The 26,387-nt window shown below is 54.6% G+C and overlaps 1 protein-coding gene across 1 annotated transcript in view; it reads left to right on the top strand.

Moving 5' to 3' along the window:
* The window catches only part of LOC140411411 (coatomer subunit alpha-like), a 33,632-nt gene extending 7,339 nt beyond the window's left edge, over positions 1–26,293 (top strand). Inside the window, exons 2-9 of the mRNA XM_072500520.1 lie at positions 726–794; positions 12,679–12,792; positions 15,090–15,163; positions 15,308–15,388; positions 17,032–17,108; positions 17,702–17,811; positions 19,559–19,669; positions 26,142–26,293. Of these exons, the coding sequence (XP_072356621.1) occupies positions 755–794; positions 12,679–12,792; positions 15,090–15,163; positions 15,308–15,388; positions 17,032–17,108; positions 17,702–17,811; positions 19,559–19,669; positions 26,142–26,293 (759 nt within the window). The 5' untranslated portion in view covers positions 726–754. The remainder of the gene's footprint in view (positions 1–725; positions 795–12,678; positions 12,793–15,089; positions 15,164–15,307; positions 15,389–17,031; positions 17,109–17,701; positions 17,812–19,558; positions 19,670–26,141) is intronic.
* Positions 26,294–26,387: the final 94 nt, after the last annotated feature.

Here is a 26,387-nt window from a genome sequence, read left to right as displayed (position 1 = left end):
CCGGGGAGAGAGTGACCGAGTGGGGGCCGGGGAGAGAGTGACCGAGTGGGGGCCGGGGAGAGAGTGACCGAGTGGGGGCCGGGGAGAGAGTGACCGAGTGGGGGCCGGGGAAGAGTGATAGAGGGTCTGGAGAGGGGGTGGGGGGCAAAAGATTGGGCGGGCAGGGTGAGAAAACGAGCGGGGGGCAAAAAGGAGAGAGGGGGCAGAGAGAGGAGGGGCTGGGAGAGAGGGGAGGGGGTACGGGAGGGGAGAGGCATGGGGGTGGGTTGGGAAAGAGGGGGAGTGGGTCGATCGGGTGGGGAGAGGTAGCCGGGGGGGGGGGGGGGGTGCAGGGGAGAGATGGAGAGAGTGAGTAGGAGAGGGGGCGAGGAAGAGCAACAGAGTTCGGAGAGAGGGAAGGGGGGGCAAAAGAGCGAGAGAAGGTGGATGGGGAGAAAGAGTGGGTGAAGGGTGGCGGGCATGGGAGAAAAAAGAGGGGAGCGAGAGGATCAGGGGGAGAGGGTGGTGTGAGGGTCATGTGGGGGAGAGGTAGAGTCAAGGGAAGGGGGCATGTCAGTTGGGGGAGGGTTAATGTGTTTGCGAGAGGTGTTTAGAGAGTTTTGGGGGTTTGACACGCAGTTGCACAGCTGATTTTGTGAGGGGCGTGGTTTTTGACTGGGTTCAGTGACTGTTGTCAGCTACACCAATGTACACAAACCAACTGACTCAATCTTTCTTTCCTTCAGCGCTGAAGTCTCTCCCAACTGGCAGCAACATGTTAACCAAGTTTGAGACAAAATCCGCTCGGGTCAAAGGTGAGGGGTCAGTTACAATTAGTTTCAAGTTACAAGCTAATTTAATTGTGAGGCTTGGGTGGTTTGTGCGTAGAATGACAGATACCTGGGAGTAAATCATCACGATTCGAAATGTTGGCTGCCTTCTCTCTGCAGATGGAGTCGGACCTGCTAGGATTGTCCAGTATTTTATGTTGTTTCAGATTACGCACCTTTAATCATCTTTAGTGTTGCAAGTAGGCTTACATTAACACTGCAATGAAGTTACTGTGGGAAAAAAAAACCGTCGCCACATTCCGGCGCCTGTTCTCACAGAGGGAGAATTCAGAATGTCCAATTCACCAAACAACAAGTCTTTCAGGACTTGTGAGAGGAAAACGGTGCACCCGGAGGAAACCCACGCAAACACAGGGAACGTGCAGACTACGCACAGACAGTGACCCAAGTCGGAAATCGAACCTGGGGCCCTGGTGCTGTGAAGCAACAGTGCTAACCACTGTGCTGCCGTGCCACATCTTTCAGCATTGGCCAGGCGCACACACCCCAAATGCGTCGGGATTTGAGCCTTCCAAATTCATTCAGCATTCTGCTTCCCAAGACAGTGGCACTGTCACCTCTACATCAAGAAATTGTCCTACGGTTAAATTTTCTGGACACTCTGCAAGTCTCGTCAGGTCACATCAAGAACTGGACTCGACACAGTCCGGCCCTGTCCAAAGTGTGGTCTTGACTGGGTAGCACCATGACACATCCGACACGCTGAGGCCATACCTCATCAGAGAAGGTGAACTCCGTTGTGAGTACAAGAGTTTTACTCTGAGGTTGCCAGGTGGTGGTGCAACTGCTGCAGGAATTGCACAGCGCACACCCTGGCCAAACAAAGATGAAAACGTTTGGCCCAATATTAATCAGGGTCTTGCGCACATGCTGCACCAGTGCGATGTCTGCCAGCAAAGTCTGCCACCCACAACCAAGCTGCATCCCTGGGAATGGCCTGGTCGTCGGTGGACGAGGTTACATGTGGGCTTCGCAGTCTCTTTCCTGGGTTGAATGGGCCTGGTTGACGCCTACAAGTGGTTGGATGTTGAGGAGAAGGGAACAAGAACTTTAGCAGCCACCGTACTCTGCGGCGGATCTTTGCGTTCCATTGGCCTCCCCGAGGTATTGGTGTCAGATAATGGTACTGTTCACTGGGGAGGAAATCCAGCACTTCATCCAATCAAACTGAATCTGCCATTGGGACGTAGAAACAACACAGGGAATTTTCCACCAGTAAGCCTGAAGTCAATAGTTATAGAATCCATTTTCAAAGATTTTATAGCAGAGCACTTTGAAAATAGTGGCAGGATCGGGCAAAGTTATCATGGATTAATGAAGGGGAAATCATGCTTGACAAATCTACTGTAATTATTTGAGGATGTAACTGGGAGGGTTGATGAGCGGCAGTCAGTGGATGTGGTATATTTGGATTTTCAGAAGTCCCGCATAAGAGATTAGTGTGTAAAATTAAAGCACGTGGGATTGGGGGTAGTGTATTGAGATGGATAGAAAATTGGTTGGCAGACAGGAAACAAAGAGTAGAAATTAATGGATCTTTTTCAAATTGGCAGGCAGTGACTTGGGTACCGCAGGGATCGGTGCTAGGACACAGCTATTCACTATATGTGTATATATATGAGGAAACAAAATGTAATATCTCAAAATTTGCAGATGACACCAGGTTGTGTCAGAGCTGTGAGGAGGATGCAGAGATTCTTCAGTATGATTTGGCAGATACAGTATAATTTGGATAAATGTGACGTTATCCACTTCTGTAGCAACGGTAGCAAAAATGATATGGCAGATTATTATCTGTGGCAAACAGAATATTGTTTGTAGTTTTGGTCTCCTTATCTGGGGAAGGATGTTCTTGCTCTAGACTGAGTACAGCGAAGGCTTAACAGACTGATTTCTGGGATGGCAGGACTGACATAAGAGAGATTGAATCGGTCAGGATTATATCTGCTGCAGTTCAGAAGAATGAGGGGGGATCTCATACAAACCGAGGACTGGACAGGATAGATGCAGGAAGGATGTTCCCGGTGGTGCGTGTGTCCAGAACCAGGGGTCACAGTCTGAGGATACGGGGTAGACCATTTAGGACAGAGATTAGAAAGAATTATTTCACAGAGAGTGGTCGACCTGTGGAATTGGTTACCACAGGAAGCAGTTGAGGCCAAAACATTTTCAAGAAGCAGTTAGATATAGGGCAGCACAGTGGTTAGCACAGATGCTTCACAGCTCCAGGTTCGAGTCCTGGCTTGGGTCACTGTCTGTGCGGAGTCTGCACGTTCTCCCCATGTGTGCATGGGTTTCCTCCGGGTGCTCCGGTTTCCTCCCACAGTCCAAAGATGTTCAGGTGAGATGGATTGGCCATGTTTAATTGCCCTTCGTGTCCAAAAAAGGTTAAGTGGGGTTACGGGGATAGGGTGGAGGCATGGGCTTGAGTAGGGTGCTATTTCCAAGGGCCAGTGCAGACTCGATGGGCCGAATGGCCTCCTGCACTGTAAATTCTATGATGATTCTATGATTTGCACTTGGGGCGAATGGGATCGATGGATATGGGGGAGGGAAAGCGGGACTAGGCTATTGAGTTGGATGATCGACCATGATCATACTGAATGGCGGAGCAAGCACGAAGGGCTGAATGGCCTCCTATTTTCTATGTTTCGGCCTTGAACAGAGTAGAGGAGAGAGCAGGTCAGACGTTCAAGTCAGCAATGAAGAAATAATCTACCCAACCACTACGCCTCAGATTGGACAACTTCTCCCGTATAGGTGGGGAATGGGCCTGGATGGGGTGCTCTTTCAGACGGTCAGTGCAGACTCGATGGGCAGAATGGTCTCCTCCACTGGAGGTTTCTTATAAAAAATTCTTAAAAACGCTACTCCACATGCCACGTTGGCAGAGCTACTAATCGGTTACCACCTCTGGACTCAATTGGATTGACGTAAAATACACAATGTAAATATATCGGAGGGCAGGACGGTGGTGCAGTGGTTAGCACTGCTGCCACACGGCCCCGAGGTCCCAGGTTCGATCCCGGCTCTGGGTCACAGCCCGTGTGGAGTTTGCACATTCTCCCCGTGTTTGCGTGGGTTTCGCCCCCACAGCCAAAAGCTGTGCAGGGTAGGTGGATTGGCCACGCTAAATTACCCCTTAATTGGAAAAAATGAATTGGGGACTCTAAAAGTAAATGCATCTGGTAAAGCATACAGGAGTGGACCTCGTTTTGCCGGATTTGGCGAGGAGACTGGAGGCATGGCAGGCCTCCCATAGGAGGCAGCACAGTTCGCAAACCGGGGCCTGGTAGCACAACAGGGAGACCTGGTCTTCGTACAGAATTGCAGTGAAGTTCGGTCTCGGACGTGGGGGATTTGCCAGGCAAACCATGTGAGAAACCTGGGGACTATTATGGGCCAGAGTTGAGAGAACTACAAAGTGTATCATTGGGTTCACCTGACCCACAACTTTTAATAGATTGTGGTATGGGGAGCACACGGCCCACTCTACAGCTGGTGCAGCAGAAATTTGAAAGTAATTTTTAAAGCAAAGCAATGTTTATTCTATGAACTCAAGTTAACCTTTTTAAAACATACAGTGAACATCTTAGCACCCATCAATTCAAATACAACCCCCAAAGAATACAACACTCAAATTAACCCTTAAACTTTCCTTTTAACATCCATAAGACAAAAAAAAACTTTTAACAGAAGCACATCAGGAACACGCCCAGCTCCACCCACACTCTGACACCACTGCAGTAACTTGAGCAGACAAGCATTTCTTAAAGTCACATTCCCATGACACCTCCCCCCAAGAAAAAAAAACCCATCAACTTCAAGATGGTTTTATTTTTCACCATCCTTTAAGAAATGTACACAGTAAATATAATTTTTCGTTTCAAAAAACAACACATGCAAACAGGGATAATAATATAGTCCATTTTTGTTCTTTCTCCAACTGGAATCCCTCTCGATTGACAGTCTCTTTGAACAAGAAGGTCTCTGCACGATTCATCCATTCCTCGACGCCTTGGCATGTCTCTTTAAAGTCAGATACTTTAGTTCAATCTGATCACAGAGTCCCTTGTAATTCTCCAACACAGGAGCATTGGTTATCACAGCTTTCAGGCAGTCAAATGCCTGTTGACACTCCCGCTGTCCACTGAAATTTTCGATGTTTCTTCAGCTAGTCCATCAGTGGAGCAACCACACCACTAAAATTTGTCACAAATGTTCGATCAAATCCACTCATGCCAAGAAATTTTTTGTGAGGGCCACGAAGAATCCAGCACGAGTTTTAAGGATACAAAGTAATAACATTTATTTACAATAACACACACATATATATATAACAGCAGCAGCAACTTCCCTTGCTGCACGCTCCTTTGGTGTGTGGGGGAATCCTCGTGGACCCGAGGATTTCCCCTCTGATGCATCCTGTGTCTCCATCTCGGAGTCAGAGTCTGCTGCCTCCGTCATGTCAGCGTCTCTATCTCCATTCGGTTCTGTAACAACTTGCGCAGGCTTCGAGTGAGGCACCAGTGGAAGATTGTGAAGACTACCTTCCCTTGTCTCTGGTCTCTGCGGCTGTAGAAATGAGCTCCGGGGGCGGGGAATCTTTTGAGGGGATACTCTTCTGGACCGAACGTGGTCTACATGTTTGCGCTGGAGACGACCCTGGGCTTTCACCTGGTAAGATATAGGGCCTGTTTGGCGAAAGATTACGCCAGGAACCCACTGGGCACCACCAGCAAAATTCAGAACAAACACTGGGTCACCGGGCGCAAACTGCCGAATCGGCCGATGCCGAGAAAAACCCTGTCCCTACCGTTCTTGTGTGCGGCGTACTTTTGCGCCAATGTCCGGGAAAACCATACTAAGGCGGGTGCGAAGTCTCCGGCCCATTCGGAGATCAGCGGGAGCTACCCCAGTCACCGCATGGGGGGGGGGGTGGTCCTATACGTAAACAAAAAGCGAGCCAGTCTCGTGTCCATTGATCCGGAAGACTGCTTCTCGCAAACTCCTCACTCGTGAATGGAATGCCGTTATCTGTGACCACCTCGGGGAGGCCATGCGTACTAAAAGAAAAAGCGCATCTTTTCAATTGTTGCGCAGGACGTTGTCCCCTGCATCTTATGCACCTCTAGCCATTTAGACTGGGCGTCAATTAATAGAAGGAACATGGATCCTTGAAAAGGGCCTGCGAAATCTGCATGCAAGCGTGCCCAAGGCCGCCCTGGCCATTCCCAGTGATGTAGGGGCGCGGTCGGCGGAAGCTTCTGATGCTCCTGGCAAATGGAGCAGTTTTGGGCCACCTTCTCAATGTCGGTGTCGAAGGCTGGCCACCAGACATAACTCCGGGCCAACATTTTCATTTTGGTCACACCTGGGTGCCCATTGTGCAAGTCTGTTAGTATCAGCTCCTGGCCTTTTTCCGGGACAAGCACACGCGTCCCCCACAAGAGGATGCCGTCTTCCACGCTGAATTCTGACAGCTTGGAGGAAAATGCCCGCAACTCGCCTGGGAGCTGTCTATGCTGCCCACCATACAGGACTATGTGCCGAACCTTTGACGGACTGGCTCTGTCTGGGTCCAGTCTGGGTATGCAGCAAGCAACAAAGCCCAGCTCTGGATCCATGCGGAAGCAATGGGCAGTATTGGCTTATCCTCTCTGAAAAGTCCCAGCAGAGGCTTATGATCAGTCACGATAGTGAAATGGTGGCCGTATACGTACTGGTGGAGGCGTTTCACCCACCGCAAAGGCCCCCTCCTCGATTTGCGTGTACTTTTTCTCCGCTGCAGTCAATGTGCGGGAGGCGAAAGCTATCGGTCGCTCGGCCCCGTTCTCCATCTTGTGGGACAGGACGGCCCCAATACCATACGGGGATGCATCACGTGTGACGAGCAAAGGCTTTCCAGGATCATAGTGGGTTTGTAACCCAGATGACGACAATTGTTGCTTTACCCGCCGGAAAGCGATTTCTTGCGGCTGACCCCAAACCCAGGTGTGATTTTTCTTTAGCAGAAAGTGCAAAGGGGCCAGCGTAGTTGCCAGATTGGGGAGGAACTTCCCGTAATAGTTTACGAGACCGAGAAAAGAACGAAGATGCGAAGTGTCAGTCGGGGCGGGGGCCTGTTGAATTGCACGCACCTTCTCTGCGACGGGATGCAAATCTTCGCGGTCCACCCGATAACCTAGGTAGACTACTTCCTTTGCCTGAAATACGCACTTTGTGCGACGTAAACGGACTCCAGCCTCCGAAAAACGTCTAAGGACAGCCTCCAGATTTTCCAAATGTTCCTTCTCCGACGTCCCTGTAATCAAAACGTCATCTAAGTAGACAGCAACACGTGGTAAACCTCTCAAAATGCCCTCCATAACACGTTGAAAAATTGCGCAGGCAGAGGATACTCCAAAGGGCAACCGTGTATATTCATACAGGCCCCGGTGTGTATTAATCGTTACATATGGTCGGGAGGCAGGGTCCAACTCCAACTGCAGGTAGGCGTGACTCATATCTAATGTTGTGAACGAGAGTCCACCTGCAAGCTTCGCGTAGAGATCCTCTATGTGAGGCATTGGATATCGGTCGAGTAGGGAAGCCGTATTCACTGTGTAAGTTTATAGTCGCCACACAAGCGAACTGCGGCATCTGGCTTCATTACTGGTACAATTGGTGCTGCCCAGTCAGCAAAACGGTCGGGCCTGATAATACCCAAACTCCAAACGAGTGAGCTCCCCTTCTACCTTCTCGAGCAAGGCGTAAGGCACCGGGCGCGCCTGGAAATAGCACTGCGTGGCTCCTGGTTCGACTTGGATACGGGCTACGGCCCCTTTTATTTTCCCCAAACCAGGCTGGAATACATTTGGGTATCGTCCTAGCACCTCAGTCAACCCTTCAGAAACTGTTTGGAGGATGTGCTGCCATTGCAACCGCAAATGGCGCAACCAGTCCCGACCCAACAGGCTGGGCCCATGGCCGCACACCACGTACAGTGGGAAACGCCCCTCCTGGCGTCCATAAACAACAGGGGTCATTGTAGTTCCTGCAATGTCCGGTGGTTCCCCCGTGTAGGTGGCCAACCTGGCCTGAGAGTCGGTTAATGTAAGAGTCTGTATACCCTGCTTGATGCGGTCGAATGTCCTCTGGGCGATTACGGAGACTGCTGCGCCAGTGTCCAACTCCATCTCAAGCGGGTGGCCATTGACCCGTACTGTCACCTTAATGGGGGCCACACTGGGAGCTGCCACACAATGCAGCTGCAGGCAGTCGTCCTCCGTCTCCACGTCCTCAGGAGTAGTCGCCGCAGGTTCATCCACATGGAAGGTACGGCCCCTGGGCTGGTCCCAGTTACGGCCCCTGGGCTGGTAGCAATTTCGGTTGGAACAACGGCGCCTCTGGCGCCCCCAGGACCGCCATCCGCGACGGGGTCGGCGCCTACAAGTCTGACACGGACATGGCTCCTCATCCATTGGTTCTGGTGAAGGCTTCCTTCGGGGAGTAATGTCCGACGACCACTGGCGTCGGTCCGGGCGTTGCCTCGCCCAAGGTACCGCAGGAGTGCGGGGGGACGTTTTTGGACGGAAGGGGTTGCGCCCCAAGGCATGCACTTCCATTCCCTGTAGCTCCTGCACTCCTCGTTCTGCGTTTTTGGACGGAAGGGGTTGCGCCCCAAGGCATGCACTTCCATTCCCTGTAGCTCCTGCACTCCTCGTTCTGCGTTTTTGGACGGAAGGGGTTGCGCCCCAAGGCATGCACTTCCATTCCCTGTAGCTCCTGCACTCCTCGTTCTGCGTTTTTGGACGGAAGGGGTTGCGCCCCAAGGCATGCACTTCCATTCCCTGTAGCTCCTGCACTCCCCGTTCTGCGCTCTCTCGGGACAATACTATTTGAATGGCCTGTTGAAAAGTCAATGTTGGCTCCGCTAACAACTTTCTCTGGGTGGCCGCATTGTTAATACCGCAAACCAAACGGTCGCGTAACATTTCTGACAAGGTCTCACCATAGTCACATTACTCCGCAATCCTGCGTAGCCTGGATAGAAAATCGGCAAGGGATTCTCCAGGGGTCCTCTCAGCGGTATTAAACCGGTAACGCTGGACTATCATGGACGGGGTTGGGTTAAAATGTTGCCCCACTATATTCACCAGTTCATCAAACATTTTGGTGTCCGGCGCAGCCGGGTACGTAAGGCTCCTAATCACCCCAAACGTATGCGGGCCGCAGGCGGTGAGCAATATGACCACCTGGCACTCGTTTTCGGTGATATTGTTTGCCCGGAAATAGTAACGCATCCGTTGTGTGTACTGGTTCCAGCTTTCCAGCGCAGCATCAAAAACATCCAAACGTCCGGACCGAGGCATGGTCTAATAGAAAACAACTTCCAACCTGTATCCAACAAAAATCCAGGGAGGTGGCTTCAGCAGTATAGACAGCTATTCACTTTAACCCTCGTCGCCAGTTTTGTGAGGGCCACAAAGAATCCAGCACGCGTTTTAAGGATACAAAGTAATAACATTTATTTACAATAATATATATATATATATATATATAACAGCAGCAACTTCCCTTGCTGCACACTCCTTCCTGCTGGTTCCAAATTGGCCAGCTTTATTTATACTTGGAGTTTATAATGGTTTCTCCGCCCCCCTCATTGGGGAAGCTCATACTCTCACAGGATTGTGGGATTGTCATTAGCCCCCAGCCAATGGTAAGCAGGCAGGTTATAACAAAATTGCATTATTTCCCGTTGTGTCGAAGGTATTAGAAACTCCTCAATGACTGTTGGTTTCACATCCCGTGTGACCATTCGATCCTGTCCGATTGTATGGCCAAGGAAAGTGACTTGGGCTTTTCCAAATTCACTTTTGGCTAGATTTATCACCAAACCTGCCTCCTGAAGTCGATCGAATAACTCCATCAGATGTTCTAAATGTACTTTCCATGTCTGGCTGAAAATTACCAGATCGTCGATGTATACCGCACTTTTGGGTAATCCAGAAACGACTTTGTTAGTTAACCGTTGAAATGTGGCTGGGGCGTTTTTCATGCCAAATGGCATAACTTTGAATTGGTATATACCATCTGGAGTCACAAAAGCTGAAATCTCCTTCGCCCGTTCAGATAAAGGTACCTGCCAGTAACCTTTTTAAGTAAATCCAGTTTGGAAATAAAAGCTGATTGGCCCACTTTCTCAATGCAATCCTCCAAACGTGGGATAGGATAAGAGTCCGTTCTTGTAACTGCATTAACCTTTCTATCGTCCACACACAACCATTGGGTACCGTCTGGTTTAGGTACCATCACTATGGGCGAGCTCCATTGGCTGCAACCCACTTCAATTACGCCATTTATAAGCATACTTTCAATATCTTTGTTAACCTGTGCCAATTTTAAAGGGTTAAGTCTATGTGGGTGTTATTTGTTTGGAACAGCATTTCCCACATCTACATGTATAGCCATTTTAGTGCTTCCCAACGTATCTCCACGCTCTTACCATTAAAGATTGACTAGCTCCCGTATCATTTAAAATTGTAACTTCTTTACCTGCTCCTCCTGATGCACATAAATAAACTTTACCCACAAAAGTAATTCTTTAAAGACATCTGGCACCTTCTGATCAATCACCTCTTGATCAGGCTGTACAATCTTTTGCACCTCCTTCGCTTCACTTGGGCTTTCCTTTACCACTCTAACAAACCCCACTGTCTTATCCTGTTTTACCACATCAGCCTTCCCAGTGCTTTTCTTCAACCACCAACACTGACTTTACATGGCCTAGTTTATTACAGTGAAAACATTTGAAACTTTTCATTTCTTTTCCACCCTCCTGGATTTCTTTTTAATCTAAGGTACACACCTAAGGTATTATCTTCCATCAGGGAGAACAACATTACACCTGCTTTGGCTGGCTACAGCTCCAACACTAAAACAAAACCCCCCAAAAAAGACACCCCCAAGCCTTTCTCAAAGCGATACTAAAAGCTGACAGACAGCCCAGCTCCACCCACACTCTGACACCTGTTGCTCTTTTTAACCTTCGTCTATTTGCTCTGATTACGTCACCTTTGCTCATGAGTCGCCAGGTATCTTTATGATACCACCACGTGGTTCAAGTTCAGGTTATGATTAATAATACAGCACACCGCTTAGTAAGGATTAAAACAACGGTCATTGATTATATACAACAAGCAAAATTAATACCCTAATACTACTTTCTATATAATAAACCTATCACTACTGGCCAATACTTAACTTAGGAAGAGCCCACCAGGTCAGGGAAACGAATGGCTTGTCCAATCAAATCTGGCCCGCGAGATTCAAAAGGCTGCTACAGGTCGGTGGCTAGGTGTCTCTACCGGATAGCGATCGTTGGATTCAAACTTACTGCTACCGGTGGCTGGTCTTGCGAAGGTCTCGAGCAGGTGAAGATGAGAGAGAGATCTGAACTTGGACCTTTACTTTTATAGGGCCCAGGGGCTTCCCGCCTCCCGGGGCGGCCCTTGACTCCGAGTCCCAAGTGATTGGATTCTGTCCCCAGTCTCTGGGGTCGATGTGTCCAATGGTGAGGCGATTCCTCGATCGGGGGGTGGTCGCTCACCTGTCTTTGTTTCGGCCACTGCAGGCGCCGACAGGTCTGGCCTGGTATTCAATTGCTAATATGTTGCAATTGTTCCCGGGGATAGCCGATTTAACTGTGGATGTCTGACTAGATTAGGTGTAAACAGTCCTGAATGAAACTGCAAATACCTGGGTTGATGGGCTGTTGATAGCCCTGAGTATCGATCTGGGCTAACTTCCCCAGAGCCGAATATGTCTGCAGCTGCCTGCTTGTGACTTGTTAGCTGCTTTTCCCAGCAGTCTTTCGGGTTAGCCATTTCAAACTGGGTTTTGGCCAGATTAATCGGAACGCAGCCATTTTACGTGGCTACACACCACTGCAGTAAATTGAGCAGACAGACATTTCTTAAAGTGACATTCCCATGACAGGGACCACAATCCCAATTTCAAAACAGCTGGAACCAGCTAACATCAGTGTCCCATGGCAGAGCGGGAACCCGGGAGTTCCGTAGAGGCCCGGCTGACGACCCCTTGGAGCTGAAGGGGAGCATGTGCACCGAAGGACTGGATGAATCCACGAGGCAACCTCCTATTGACAGCGACACTCGCTCAGTGATGGAGGGGATTGAGGCGGTCCACTCACCCTGACAGATTAACTTTTTGAAGGACTGTCTCTTTTGTCTCCACCCTTTCTCATACAGAGTTGACTGGAAATAACCCCTGTTGTAAATATGTGTCTGAGGTACTTTAAGGGGGCAGAGATGTAGTGGTACGGCCCCTTTAAGAGGCAATCCCTCGCGGTGCACATGACTGACTCTGGGCCTATCACGTATGAGCGCACAAAAGCCAACCACTGGGGTCAAAACAAAGGGCCCTGGGTATAGGAGTGGATGCAGAAGTCGTGGAGTGAAGACCCATTTAGAAACCTTTGGATGCAGCTAACCCCTTTATTAATAAACCCCTTTGCTTCCACAAGTCACCTCTGCAGTACTGCCTCAAGCCACCACACCATGAGTGAAATATAAACTGGAACTGGATTTGGGTGATTTATCAAACTGGAAGTATATAGAGGGGTTTGTGGTGGTTTATATATAGAATAACAAATACCTGGAAGTGAGTTGCAGACTGGAATCGGTTCAAGTGGCTCGGGGTGGTTTATGTAGAGAATAACAGATTCTGGTAAAATAGCACCTGGAATCTTAAGCGAGGGGTTCAGGATTTACATGGAGAATATGAGGACTGATATTCTGTGGTTAACTTCTTGTTTTCCCTCTTTGACCTCCCCTGTTCTCGTTAGGACTCAGTTTCCATCCCAAACGACCCTGGATTCTTGCGAGCTTGCACAATGGGGTGGTACAGCTTTGGGATTACCGCATGTGCACCTTGATCGATAAGTTCGACGAACATGATGGTGAGATTGTGACAAGACCAGGAGTGTCTCCTCAACTCCGCCTGTCCCGCACTGTCTCCCACACGGTGTTCCTGCCCCTCTCGGGCTCCTCCCCCCTGCCCCTCTCGGGCTCCTCCCCCTGCCCCTCTCGGGCTCCTCCCCCCTGCCCCTCTCGGGCTCCTCCCCCCTGCCCCTCTCGGGCTCCTCCCCCCTGCCCCTCTTGGGCTCCTCCCCCCTGCCCCTCTCGGGCTCCTCCCCCCTGCCCCTCTCGGGCTCCTCCCCCCTGCCCCTCTCGGGCTCCTCCCCCCTGCCCCTCTCGGGCTCCTCCCCCCTGCCCCTCTCGGGCTCCTCCCCCCTGCCCCTCTCGGGCTCCTCCCCCCTGCCCCTCTCGGGCTCCTCCCCCCTGCCCCTCTCGGGCTCCTCCCCCCTGCCCCTCTCGGGCTCCTCCCCCCTGCCCCTCTCGGGCTCCTCCCCCCTGCCCCTCTCGGGCTCCTCCCCCCTGCCCCTCTCGGGCTCCTCCCCCCTGCCCCTCTCGGGCTCCTCCCCCCTGCCCCTCTCGGGCTCCTCCCCCCTGCCCCTCTCGGGCTCCTCCCCCCTGCCCCTCTCGGGCTCCTCCCCCCTGCCCCTCTCGGGCTCCTCCCCCCTGCCCCTCTCGGGCTCCTCCCCCCTGCCCCTCTCGGGCTCCTCCCCCCTGCCCCTCTCGGGCTCCTCCCCCCTGCCCCTCTCGGGCTCCTCCCCCCTGCCCCTCTCGGGCTCCTCCCCCCTGCCCCTCTCGGGCTCCTCCCCCCTGCCCCTCTCGGGCTCCTCCCCCCTGCCCCTCTCGGGCTCCTCCCCCCTGCCCCTCTCGGGCTCCTCCCCCCTGCCCCTCTCGGGCTCCTCCCCCCTGCCCCTCTCGGGCTCCTCCCCCCTGCCCCTCTCGGGCTCCTCCCCCCTGCCCCTCTCGGGCTCCTCCCCCCTGCCCCTCTCGGGCTCCTCCCCCCTGCCCCTCTCGGGCTCCTCCCCCCTGCCCCTCTCGGGCTCCTCCCCCCTGCCCCTCTCGGGCTCCTCCCCCCTGCCCCTCTCGGGCTCCTCCCCCCTGCCCCTCTCGGGCTCCTCCCCCCTGCCCCTCTCGGGCTCCTCCCCCCTGCCCCTCTCGGGCTCCTCCCCCCTGCCCCTCTCGGGCTCCTCCCCCCTGCCCCTCTCGGGCTCCTCCCCCCTGCCCCTCTCGGGCTCCTCCCCCCTGCCCCTCTCGGGCTCCTCCCCCCTGCCCCTCTCGGGCTCCTCCCCCCTGCCCCTCTCGGGCTCCTCCCCCCTGCCCCTCTCGGGCTCCTCCCCCCTGCCCCTCTCGGGCTCCTCCCCCCTGCCCCTCTCGGGCTCCTCCCCCCTGCCCCTCTCGGGCTCCTCCCCCCCGCCCCCCTCGGGCTCCTCCCCCCCGCCCCCCTCGGGCTCCTCCCCCCCGCCCCCCTCGGGCTCCTCCCCCCCGCCCCCCTCGGGCTCCTCCCCCCCGCCCCCCTCGGGCTCCTCCCCCCCGCCCCCCTCGGGCTCCTCCCCCCCGCCCCCCTCGGGCTCCTCCCCCCCGCCCCCCTCGGGCTCCTCCCCCCCGCCCCCCTCGGGCTCCTCCCCCCCGCCCCCCTCGGGCTCCTCCCCCCCGCCCCCCTCGGGCTCCTCCCCCCCGCCCCCCTCGGGCTCCTCCCCCCCGCCCCCCTCGGGCTCCTCCCCCCCGCCCCCCTCGGGCTCCTCCCCCCCGCCCCCCTCGGGCTCCTCCCCCCCGCCCCCCTCGGGCTCCTCCCCCCCGCCCCCCTCGGGCTCCTCCCCCCCGCCCCCCTCGGGCTCCTCCCCCCCCGCCCCCCTCGGGCTCCTCCCCCCCGCCCCCCTCGGGCTCCTCCCCCCCCGCCCCCCTCGGGCTCCTCCCCCCCCGCCCCCCTCGGGCTCCTCCCCCCCGCCCCCCTCGGGCTCCTCCCCCCCGCCCCCCTCGGGCTCCTCCCCCCCGCCCCCCTCGGGCTCCTCCCCCCCGCCCCCCTCGGGCTCCTCCCCCCCGCCCCCCTCGGGCTCCTCCCCCCCCGCACCCCTCGGGCTCCTCCCCCCCTCGGGCTCCTCCCCCCCCGCCCCCCTCGGGCTCCTCCCCCCCCGCCCCCCTCGGGCTCCTCCCCCCCCGCCCCCCTCGGGCTCCTCCCCCCCCGCCCCCCTCGGGCTCCTCCCCCCCCCGCCCCCCTCGGGCTCCTCCCCCCCCCCGCCCCCCTCGGGCTCCTCCCCCCCCCCGCCCCCCTCGGGCTCCTCCCCCCCGCCCCTCTCGGGCTCCCCAGCATATCTCTCCTCTCACACATTCTCTCTCCCTGCAGGGCCGGTCCGAGGCATTGACTTTCATGATCAGCAGCCCCTGTTTGTGTCCGGTGGGGATGACTACAAGATTAAGGTAGGTGTTTATTGAGTGTCGCTGCCTGATCCTGGCTGGAGAGGAACACTATTTCTTCTTCTCTCCCCACCCCCCACCCCTGGCTCTTTGATCTGCTCTGGCCTCAGTGTGTTTTTAAAACATTTCTTGCTTTGTCCCGTGCAGGTCTGGAATTATAAACTCCGGCGCTGCCTCTTCACCTTGCTTGGCCACCTGGATTATATTCGGACTACGTTCTTTCACCATGTGAGTTGCTGCAAGTGTGATGGGGACCGAATAGAGAGGGAGGGCTGGCAGCATAGTGGAGAGGGGCTGAGGTTGGGGAGGGCCCAACATAGTCATATGGAAACCAGAGCTGAGTACAGTGCTCCAAGTGTGGCCTAACTGAGCGATATTTAAACATAGGAGCAGGATGAGGCCAGTCGGCCCTTCGAGCCTGCTCCATCATTCATCACGATCATGGCTGATCATCCAACTCAATAGCCGAGCCCTGCTTTCTCCCCATAACCCTTGATCCCATTCGCCTTGTGCCATATCTAGCCGCCTCTTGAATGTATTCAAAGTTTTAGCATCAACTACTTCCTGTGGTGATGAATTCCACAGGCTCACCACTCTTTGAGTGAAGAAATGTCTCCTTATCTCTGTCTGAAATGGTTTACCCTGAATCCTCAGGCTGTGTCCCCTGGTTCTGGACACACCATCATTGGTAACATCTTCCCTGCATCTACCCTGTCTAGTCCTGTTAGAATTTTATAAGTGTCTCTGAGATCCCCCCTCATTCTTCTGAACTCCAGCGAGAACAATCCCAACCCTGTCACTCTCTCCTCATATGACAGTCCCGCCATCCCTGGAATCAGTCTGGTAAACCTTCGCTGCACTCCCTCGAGAGCAAGAACATCCTTCCTCAGAGAAGGAGACCAAAACTGCACACAATACTCCCAAGTCCTCACCAAGGCCCGATACAATTGCAGCAACACATCCCTGCTGCTATACTCAAAACCTCTCGCAATGAAGGCCAACATACCATTAGCCTTCTTTACCGCCTGCTGCACCTGCATGCTTACCTTCAGCGAATGGTGCACAAGGACACCCAGGTCCCGCTGCACACTCCCCTCTCCCAATTTACAACCATTCAGGTAGCAATCTGCCTTCCTGTTTTTGCTTCCAAAATGACTATCCTCACATTTATCCAAATTATACTGCATCTGCCATTGGTTTGCCCACTCGCCCAACCTGTCCAGATCTTGCTGAAGGATCTCTGCATCCTCGTCACAATTCACCCTCCCACCCAACTTGGTATCATCTGCAAACTTTGAGATGTTACATTTTGTTCCCTCGTCCAAATCATTAATATATATTGTGAATAGCTGGTGTCCCAGCACCGATCCCGGTGGTACCCCACTAGTTACTGGCTGCCAATTTGAAAAGGACGCGTTAATTCCATTCCCTTTCTGCCAACCAGTTTTCTATCCATCTCCATATACTTCCCCCAAACCCATGCGCTTTAATCTCGCACGATAATCACTTATATGGGACTTTGTCAAATGATTTCTGAAAGTCCAAATATACCACATCGACTGGCTTCCCCTTGTCAACTCTACTATTTACTTCAAAGAATTCTAATAGATTTGTCAAGCACGATTTCCCCTTCATAAATCCATGCCTGCTCCGTCTGATCCTACCACTGTTTTCTAAATGCTCTGCTATAAAGTCCTTGAATGATCCCCACTCCCGGTGTTAGGCTTCCTGGGCAATAATTCCCTGTTTTAAATATTGGAGTGACATTAGTTACCCTCCAATATGGAGACCAAAGCTGTGCACAATGCTCCAAGTGTGGTCTGACCCAGGATTCATGCAGGTGACATAAGTTGGTTTGCTTTTCCTGACAGGAATATCCCTGGATCCTGAGTGCTTCCGATGACCAAACAATCCGAATTTGGAATTGGCAGTCACGAACCTGTGTGTGGTAAGTGCTAGGGGAGAGGACGTGGTGGGTGGGAATGTGGTTCTGTATCATGGGGAAAGGGATGGAAATTGCTGATGCCCTGCCGAATGGGTTTCTCTTCAACACGAGTGAAACATGGGGGGGTGATGGAGGAGAAACTGGATTTGGTATAGGGTAATTGGGGATGGGGCGGGGTGGATGCAACCTTGTTACTTGTGGAAATAAATTCTGATTTGGTGGGGCTGTGGTTAGCACTGCTGCCTCACAGCGCCAGGGACCCGGGTTCGATTCCGGCCTCGGGTGACTGTGTGGAGTTTGCACTTTCTCCCCGTGTCTGCGTGGGTTTCCTCCGGGTGCTCCGGTTTCCTCCCACAGTCCAAAGATGTCCAGGTTCGGTGGATTGGTCATGCTGAATTGCCCGAGTGTCCAAAGGTTAGGTGGCGTTACAGGTATAGTGCGGGGGTTTTGGGCCTAGATAGGGTGCTCTATCGGGGCAGGGGCCAGTACAGACTTGATGGGCCGAATGACCTTCTGCACTGTTGAGATTGTATGATTTGTTCTTATACCTCTTATCCTCTTCCACCTCCATGTCTTCCCTCCCTCCCTGGACACAGTGTGCTGACGGGGCATAACCATTATGTGATGTGTGCCCAATTCCATCCTTCGGAAGATTTGGTTGTCTCAGCAAGCTTGGATCAGACCGTCCGAGTCTGGGATATTTCTGGTAAGTCTCGGGCTTTGGGGCCGCGGCGATTCCTGATGTTAACTGTGTGGGGAGGGGAGGGTTAGCGGAACAGCGTGTTCTCCATGGTGGGGAGGGGGGAATTGGGGAGATGCCAGTCCGCCTCCTTGCCCTCCCTTGTACCTGATGCTGAACCAGTCTGGTTACAGCCATGGTGTTAGGTCGGATGCCCGGGTGAGTTTCTGGCCACTTAAATTTCCACCTCCGAAACATCACCTCCTGACTCAGCCCTGCTAAAAGCCTCGACTGTCACAACATTCACCGTCCCGTCCTTCCCTCTTATACCATCCACAAGCATTGCTGGTCCTGAACCCTGTCCCCCAATGTCCCAAATTTGCGGCAAGTCCCATTTCCCCCATCATCCTCTGTGTTTGTTCACCTTCATTGACTGTCCAGCAACACCACCATTTTCAAATCATCAGTCCTGGGATCAAACCTTTTCCATGTCCTGTCTGCACCCTCCATATCTCTGTAACCTCCTCCATAAGATCATAAGATATAGCAGCAGAATTAGGCCACTCGGCCCATCGTGTCTGAGCCGCCATTCGATCATGGCTGATGTGTTCCTCATCACCATTCTCCTGCCTTGTCCCCGTAATCCCTGATCCCCATATTAATCAGGCGATCCCCTTATTAATCAGGAACACCAGATTGGTGTTTGAGGTGCTATTACCGACAGGGATACAAACCATGCGCTGCATGGTGGAATTAGACAGAATAATTCTTTCTTAAAATAGAAGAACTAGGAGCAGGAGTGGAGAATCTAACCTCTCGAGCCTGCTCCACCGTTCAGTACAATCGTGGCTGATCTCATCCTGACCTCAACTCCACCGTCCTGCCCGTCCTCCATAACCCTTCAACTCCACCGTCCTGCCCGTCCTCCGTAACCCTTCAACTCCACCGTCCTGCCCATCCTCCGTAACCCTTCAACTCCACCGTCCTGCCCGGCCTCCATAACCCTTCAACTCCACCGTCCTGCCCGGCCTCCATAACCCTTCAACTTCACCGTCCTGCCCGTCCTCCATAACCCTTCAACTCCACCGTCCTGCCCGTCCTCCATAACCCTTCAACTCCACCGTCCTGCCCGTCCTCCGTAACCCTTCAACTCCACCGTCCTGCCCGTCCTCCATAACCCTTCAACTGATTACCAATTATAAATCTGTCTAACTCCTCCTCAAATTTACTCCCTGTCCCAGCATCCTCCACACACTGGGGTAGCGAATTCCACAAATTCACAACCCTTAGGGAGAATTAGTTTCTCCTCATCTCGGTTTTAAATTTGCTGCCTCTTATCCTGAGACTTTGACCTCTCGTTGCAGAATGCCCCACAAGAGGAATCATCCCCATCATGTTTGTTTTATCCAAACCTTTTAGCATCTTGTATACCTCAATTTGATCCCCCCTCATTTTTCTAAACCCTAGAGAGCCCTCTGGCCGCCTGGCCCGCCCTCTGGCCGCCTGGCCCGCCCTCTGCCCGCTGGGCCTGCCCTCGGCCCGCCCTTGGCCCGCCCTCTGCCCGCCGGGCCCGCCCTCTGCCCGCCGGGCCCGCCCTCTGCCCGCCGGGCCCGCCCTCTGCCCGCCGGGCCCGCCCTCTGCCCGCCGGGCCCGCCCTCTGCCCGCCGGGCCCGCCCTCTGCCCGCCGGGCCCGCCCCCTGCCCGCCGGACCCGCCCCCGGGCCCGGCCCGCCCTCTGCCCGCCTTTCACCCACCATGCTAAATTTCTCTGTCAGGTCTCCGGAAGAAGAATCTCTCCCCTGGAGCAGTGGAGAGCGATGTCCGAGGGATTTCTGGCGTCGATCTCTTTGGGACCACTGATGCTGTGGTCAAGCATGTCTTGGAGGTGAGTTACTTTTCCTGTCGGTGAACCGTGAATCCGGAGAACCCAATTTACCCCCCAGAAGAGGAAATTCCCACCAAAATGTCCATTTGTGTAGCTTTTACTTCAAATCCAATTCAATTATGCCTGTAAAAAGAGGCAGTCCAAAGGAGCACAGAACTCCTAAAGTGCAGAAGGAGGCCATTCAACCCATCGAGTCTGCAATGGCCCTCCGAAAGAGCACCTTACCTAGGCCCACTCACCCACCCTATCCCTTTAACCCCTGTGCATCTTTGGACTGTGGGAGGAAACCGGAGCACCAGGAGGAAACCCACGCAGACACTGGGAGAACGTGCAGGCTCCGCACAGACAGTGACCCAAGGTCGGAATTGAACCCTGAAAAGTGAGAGGTGGTGCATTTTCGGAGAACTAACAAGGCAAGGGAAGAAACAATGACTGACAAAAAATCCAGAGGCTCAGATAACCTGATGCCAGCAGGACCAGCGGAGAAGGTGGTTCAGAAGGCATATGGAAGTCTTGTCTTTGTTAGCCGTGACATAGATTATAAGAGCCGGGAGGCTATGATGGAGCTGCATAAAATGCTCGTCTGGCCACAGCTGGAGTACCGTGAGCAGTTCTCCAGCTGTGGAAGGCAGTTCACCAGTCCAGGAAGGAAGTGATTGCACTAGAGAGGATGCAGAGGAGATTCGCCAGAATTCTGGACAGGAGGCGTTCCGCTATGAAGAGAGACTTGTTAGGCTGGGGTTGTTTTCCCTGGAGCAGAGAAGGCTGAGAGGGGGGACCTGATTGAGGTGTGCAAAATTATGAGAAACATAGGGTGGATAGGAAGTGTTATGGGCGAGGCGTTTTCCAGAACCCCCAGCCCGGCTTGACCCTGGAACCTACCACCCTCGACACCTTCCTCGCTACGCCCTTCCAAAATTCCTCCACGCTGGGCACACCCAGAACATGTGGGAAGGTTTGCTGGGCTCCCAGAGCACCTAACACACCTGTCCTCGCACCCAAAGAACCGGCTTATCCTTGCCCCGATCATGTGAGCCTAATGCAGCACCTTAAATTGTATGAGGCTGAGCCTCGCGCAAGAGGAGGAAGAGTTCACTCTCCCCAGGGCATCCGCCCATGTCCCCTTGTCAATCTCCTCATCGAACTCCTCCTCCCACTTACCCTTTAGCTCCTCCACCGAAGCCTCTTCCTCCTCCTGCATCACCTGGTACGTTGCCGAGATCCTCCCCCCTCCAACCCACACCCCCGACAGCACCCTGTCCTGGACCCGCGTGGCGGCAACAGTGGGAACTCCACCAGCTGCCGCCGAACAAACGCCCTTACCTGCATATATCTGAAGGTGTTCCCCGGGGGGAGCCCGAACTTCTCCTCCAGCTCACCCAGGCTCGCGAACTTCCTGTCCACAAACAGGTCCCCCATCCTTCTAATACGTACCCTGTGCCAGCTCAGGAACCCTCCGTCCATCCTCCCCGGGACAAACTGGTGGTTCCCCCGAATTGGGGACCACATCAAGGCCTGTGACGTCTCCATTGCCCCCAAATTTTGAGAGTAGCCACCACCACCGGGCTCGTGGTATACCTAGTTGGAGAAAGCGGCAGCGGCACCTTCACCAGTGCCTCCAGGCTCGTGCCCACACAGGATGCCATCTCCAGCCTCTTCCATGCCGCCTCATCCCCCTCCATCACCCACTTATGCACCATCGTTGGCGGCCCAATCAGACCCCAATAATACCCACCGAGGTTAGGCAGCGCCAACCCCCCCCCAACCTTCCCTGCACTGCTCCAGGAACACACTTCTCACCCTCGGGGTCTTCTGCGCCCACACAAACCCCATAACGCTCCTGTTAACCCGCCTGAAGAAGGCCCAAGGGACCAGGATGGGGAGGCATTGGAACAGGAACAAAAACCTTGGGAGCACCGTCATTTTAACTGACTGCACCCTACCCGCCAGGGACAGCGGCAACAGATCCCACCTCTTAAACTCCTCCTCCATCTGTTCCACAAGCCTCGTGAAGTTACGCTTATGTAGGGCCCCCCAGCTCCTAGCCACCTGGACCCCCAGGTACCTGAAACTCCTCTCCGCCCTTTTTAGCTGGAGCTCACCAATCCCCCTCTCCTGGTCCCTTGGGTGCACTACGAACAACTCGCTCTTCCCCATATTAAGCTTGAATGCCGGAGAAATCTCTAAACTCCCTAAGGATCCTCATCACCTCCGGCATTCCCCCCACCGGGTCCGCCACATATAGCAGCAAATCATCTGCATAGAGCGACACCCGATGCTCCTCCCCACCCCACACCAGCCCCCTCCAGTTCCTCGACTCCCTTAACGCCATGGTTCAATCACCAGCGCAAAGAACAGGGGGCACCTCTGCCTCGTCCCCCGGTGAGGCCGGAAATACTCTGACTTCCTTCTGTTCATGGCCACACTCGCCACCGAGGCCTCGTATAGCAGCCTCACCCACCTGACGAACCCCTCCCCGAACCTTTTCAACACCTCCCACAGGTACCCCAATTCCACCCTATCAAAGGCATTCTCCGCATCCATCGCCACCACTATCTCCGCCACCCCTTCCATCGCCGGCATCATTATAACATTCAAGAGCCTCCGCACATTAGTATTCAATTGCCTCCCTTTCACGAACCCTGTCTGATCCTCGTGTATGACCTGCGGCACACAGTCCTCTATCTTCATGGCCAAAATCTTTGCCAGTGACTTTACATCTACATTTAAGAGTGAGATCAGCCTATATGACCCACACTCGGGGATCCTTGTCCCGCTTCAGGATCAGGGAAATCAGCGCTCTAGACATAGTCGGGAGCAGAGCCCCTCCCCCTTCCCTTGCCTTGTTGAAGGTCCTTACCAACAGCGTGCCCAGCAGGTCCGCATGAAACACTTGCCCGACACACCCCTTTCTCAACCTTACCTGATCCGCCACCCTTGGGTGCGTCTCCTAAAGCATGGCCACATCCACCTTCAGGTGCGCGAACACCCGGGCCCGCTTGACCGGCCCATTCAGTCCCCTTACATTCCAGGTTATCAGCCGGATCAGGGGGCTACTCGCCCCCCCCCTCCCCCGCCGACTAGCCATCGTCCTTCCTAGGCCAGCCACGTGCCCCCGCCCCCCCGCACGACCCGTTCCCACAGCGGCAGACCCCGCCCAAAGCAAGGTCCCCCCATTGCACTCCCGTAAGTCAGCTGACTCCTGACCCCGGCCACTCCCGCCGCTCCATTGACCCTCCCAGTGTGGAACACACTCTCTCCCCCACCCCCCCGGCCACCATCAGGATCTCATCCATTCCACTCCCAGCGCGGGAGAAAAAGCCCGCGCTTCCCAGCTCCGGCCCCGCCCTTCAACCCTAAGCGCAGGAAAAAGCCTGCGCTTTCCACTCGCCCGGCCCCGCCTCCCCTGGCGCAGCTCCCTTTCCAGGCCCGGTCCCAGTACCCCCAAGTCAGCCCCCCCCCCATCCCGGTGGGGCCCCATCTCCCCGACCGACCATCAACCCCCCCAAGCAGTTAACCTTACCCCCCCCCCCCACCAACGAGCCCACCCGGCGGACCTAATCATAACAATGCCCAATCGACTCCCGAAAAACAACGAAACCCCCCCCTCGAACACAACACAACAATCCCCAACCATCCCTCCACCGCGACCCCTCGTCCCCGACCCTTAGTCCGAGTCCAGTTGTTCGGCCTGAACAAAGGCTCACGCCTCCTCCGGGCACTCTAAATAATGGTGTCGATCCTCATAGGTGACCCATAGACGCGCTGGCTGCAGCATACCGAACTTCACCCCCCTTCCTGTGCAGCACTGCCTTCACCCGGTTGTAACCGGCCCTCTTCTTCGCCAGCTCCGCGCTCCAATCCTGGTAGATCCGGACCTCCGCGTTCTCCCACCTGCTGCTCCGCTCCTTCTTGGCCCACCTTAACACACACTCTCGATCAGCAACCGGTGGAACCGCATCAGCACCGCCCGCGGCGGCTCGCTGGGCTTGGGCCTCCTCGCCAGCATTCAGTGGGCGTCCTCCAGCTCCAAGGCCCCCGCTCCCATCAGCGAATTCAGCATGGTGACCACGTAGGCCCCCACGTCCAATCCCTCCAGCCCCTCCGGGAGACCCAGGATCCGCAGGTTTTCCGCCTCGACCGGTTCTCCATCTCCTCAAACCTCGTCTGCTATTTCTTATGGTGCGCCTCCACCTTCACCGCCAGGCCCAGGATCTCGTCCTCGTTCTCTGAAACCGCCTGCCGGACCTCCCGGATCGCCGCCCCTTGGGCCGTCTGGGTCTCCAGCAGCTTATCGATTGAAGCCTTCATTGGCTACAGCAGCTCTGCTTTCAGTTCCTTAAACAGCGCTGGAGAGGCTCCTGCTGCTCTTGCGCCCACTGCCTCCACACTGCCTGGTCTCTGCCTGCCGCCATCTTGGTCCTCCTCCCTCGCACCTTTCTTTGCTCCAATGCCACATTTTTAATCGCCCCACTCCTGGTCCAATCCATACACTATCGGGGGGAATATTGCTGTCCCCTTCCCACACGGGAAACGTTGAACAAGCGCCGTTATGGACCCTAAAAAGAGCCCAAAAGTCAGTTTTTAGCGGGAGCTGCCGAACGTGCTCCGCATAGCCGCAATCGGAAGTCATCCAAGAGAGACTTAACACCTTTAAACAGAAACACATCAGGTTAAAGGCTTTACTATTAGGAGTTTAAATCACCCAAATGATCCAGAGATAGTCTTTCATGGCAGAGATCACAGCAGATCCAGCTCACTGCAAACACAGACACACCCAAGCAGGGCAAATTGAAACTAAAAACTGCAAAATGGCTGATCTAAAACCAAGCTCCACCCACACTCTGACATCACTGCATTTCTTAAAGGTACATTGCTTAAACATCCATTTCTTAAAGGCACTCTCACATGACAGAAGGAAGTTTTCTCTTCAGGAGAGGGGCAATAACCAGGGGCATGGACTTCAGGTAAAGGGCCGGAGAGGACATGAGGAAAAACATTTCCACGCAGTGGGTGCTGGGAATCTGGAACTCGCTGCCTGAAAGGGTGGGAGACGCAGGAACCCTCACAACATTTCAGAAGTATTCAGATGAGCACTTGGAATGCCATAGCACAGCATTTTCAAAGTCAGGGGGTCGAGGGCGGGTGTCGGGAGGGTCGCGACCAAAAATGGGGGCGCAGGCGCAGAACCACCAATGAGTGGGAACGTGTGCGCGGCGCACCCACATTTAGTTATATGGTTGCGGCCGTTATTCTGAAGACCACTCACAGCCGGCATTGTTAAAAGGCTGCTGTTGCGTGCGAATAGGCGTAATCGGAGACGCAGCAGACGATTTGTTTTTAGATTTAATGTAATCTTCCTGCCCTGAAGGGAGGCAGAGAGCAGGTCCCGCCCCCCGAACGTCGACATCACGGGCTTTGGTCGCAATTGCGATTCCTCCATTTTGTCAGCAGCAAACAAGGTGAGAGAAAACGGTGGGTCGCGAAGATCGGCCGGCGGGGGTCACGAAGATCGGCCGGCGGGGGTCGCGAAGATCGGCAGGCGGGGGTCGCGAAGATCGGCCGGCGGGTAAAAATGGGTCTTTGGGGGGGGGGGGGGGGGGGGGCGTTGAAAAACACTGCCACAGCATGCAGAGCGACTCAGTGGTGAAAAACGGCATTAGAATATAAGGTATTTTATGGCCGGCACAGACTCGATGGCTGAAGGACCTCTCTCTGCTGTAAAGCTCTGACTCGATGTTCACTTTTAGTTCGCTCGTCGATCACTTGGGCAGCATGACAGCTCAGTGGTTAGCACTGATGCTTCACTGCTCCAGGGTCCCAGGTTCGATTCCCGGCTTGGTCACTGTCTGTGCGGAGTCTGCACGTTCTCCCCGTGTGCGCGTGGGTTTCCTCCGGGTGCTCCGGTTTCCTCCCACAGTCCAAAGATGTGCAGGTTAGGTGGATTGGCCATGATAAAATTGCCCTTAGTGTCCAAAATTGCCCTTAGTGTCCAAAATTGCCCTTAGTGTTGGGTGGGGTTACTGGGTTATGGGGATAGGTTGGAGGTGTTGACCTTGGTAGGGTGCTCTTTCCAAGAGCCGGTGCAGACTCGATGGGCCGAATGGCCTCCTTCTCCACTGTAAATTCTATGGAAAAAAAAAATGCTTTTGGTATTGTATTTTGCTTCTTATTGCCAAGCAGAGAACCAACCTTTTCATTGAGGGATTTCCTGGCTTCTCCTCGCATGAGATCCCCTTGTATCTCTGCCAACTTTGTCTCTTGTGTGTCCGTCTGATCATCTTCACCCTCCAGCTCCTCTGCTTACAGCTCCCCGATGTGCACTCCCCACCCCATTCTGTTCTCTGTCACCCCCCACCAATCCCTCCCCCTCCTGCATTGCTCTGCCTTCCTGCCCCAACCACAGGGGCAGCCCAGGTTCCACTCTGACCCTCCTGTTGTTTTTTCCCACCCACCTTCCCGGCTTCACAGGGGTCACGATCGAGGCGTCAACTGGGCAGCCTTCCATCCCAGCATGCCCCTGATTGTGTCGGGTGCGGATGACCGGCAGGTGAAGATTTGGCGGATGAACGGTGAGTCAGTCACCTGTATGTCTTTGGGCTCTACTTGCTGGCGGCGAGGCTGAGCGCGGCGGGGCTGAACTGGGCGGGCCTGGCGGGGCACAAAGGGGCAGAGCGGGGCTGGGCTGAGGGGGGGGGGGGGCCGGGCTGGGTGGAGGG

This window comes from Scyliorhinus torazame, chromosome 4 (assembly GCF_047496885.1).
Source record: "Scyliorhinus torazame isolate Kashiwa2021f chromosome 4, sScyTor2.1, whole genome shotgun sequence".
NCBI classification, from domain to species: Eukaryota; Metazoa; Chordata; class Chondrichthyes; order Carcharhiniformes; family Scyliorhinidae; genus Scyliorhinus; species Scyliorhinus torazame.
Note: the sequence above shows the minus strand (reverse complement) of the source record. Positions and strands in the feature narration are given on the sequence as shown.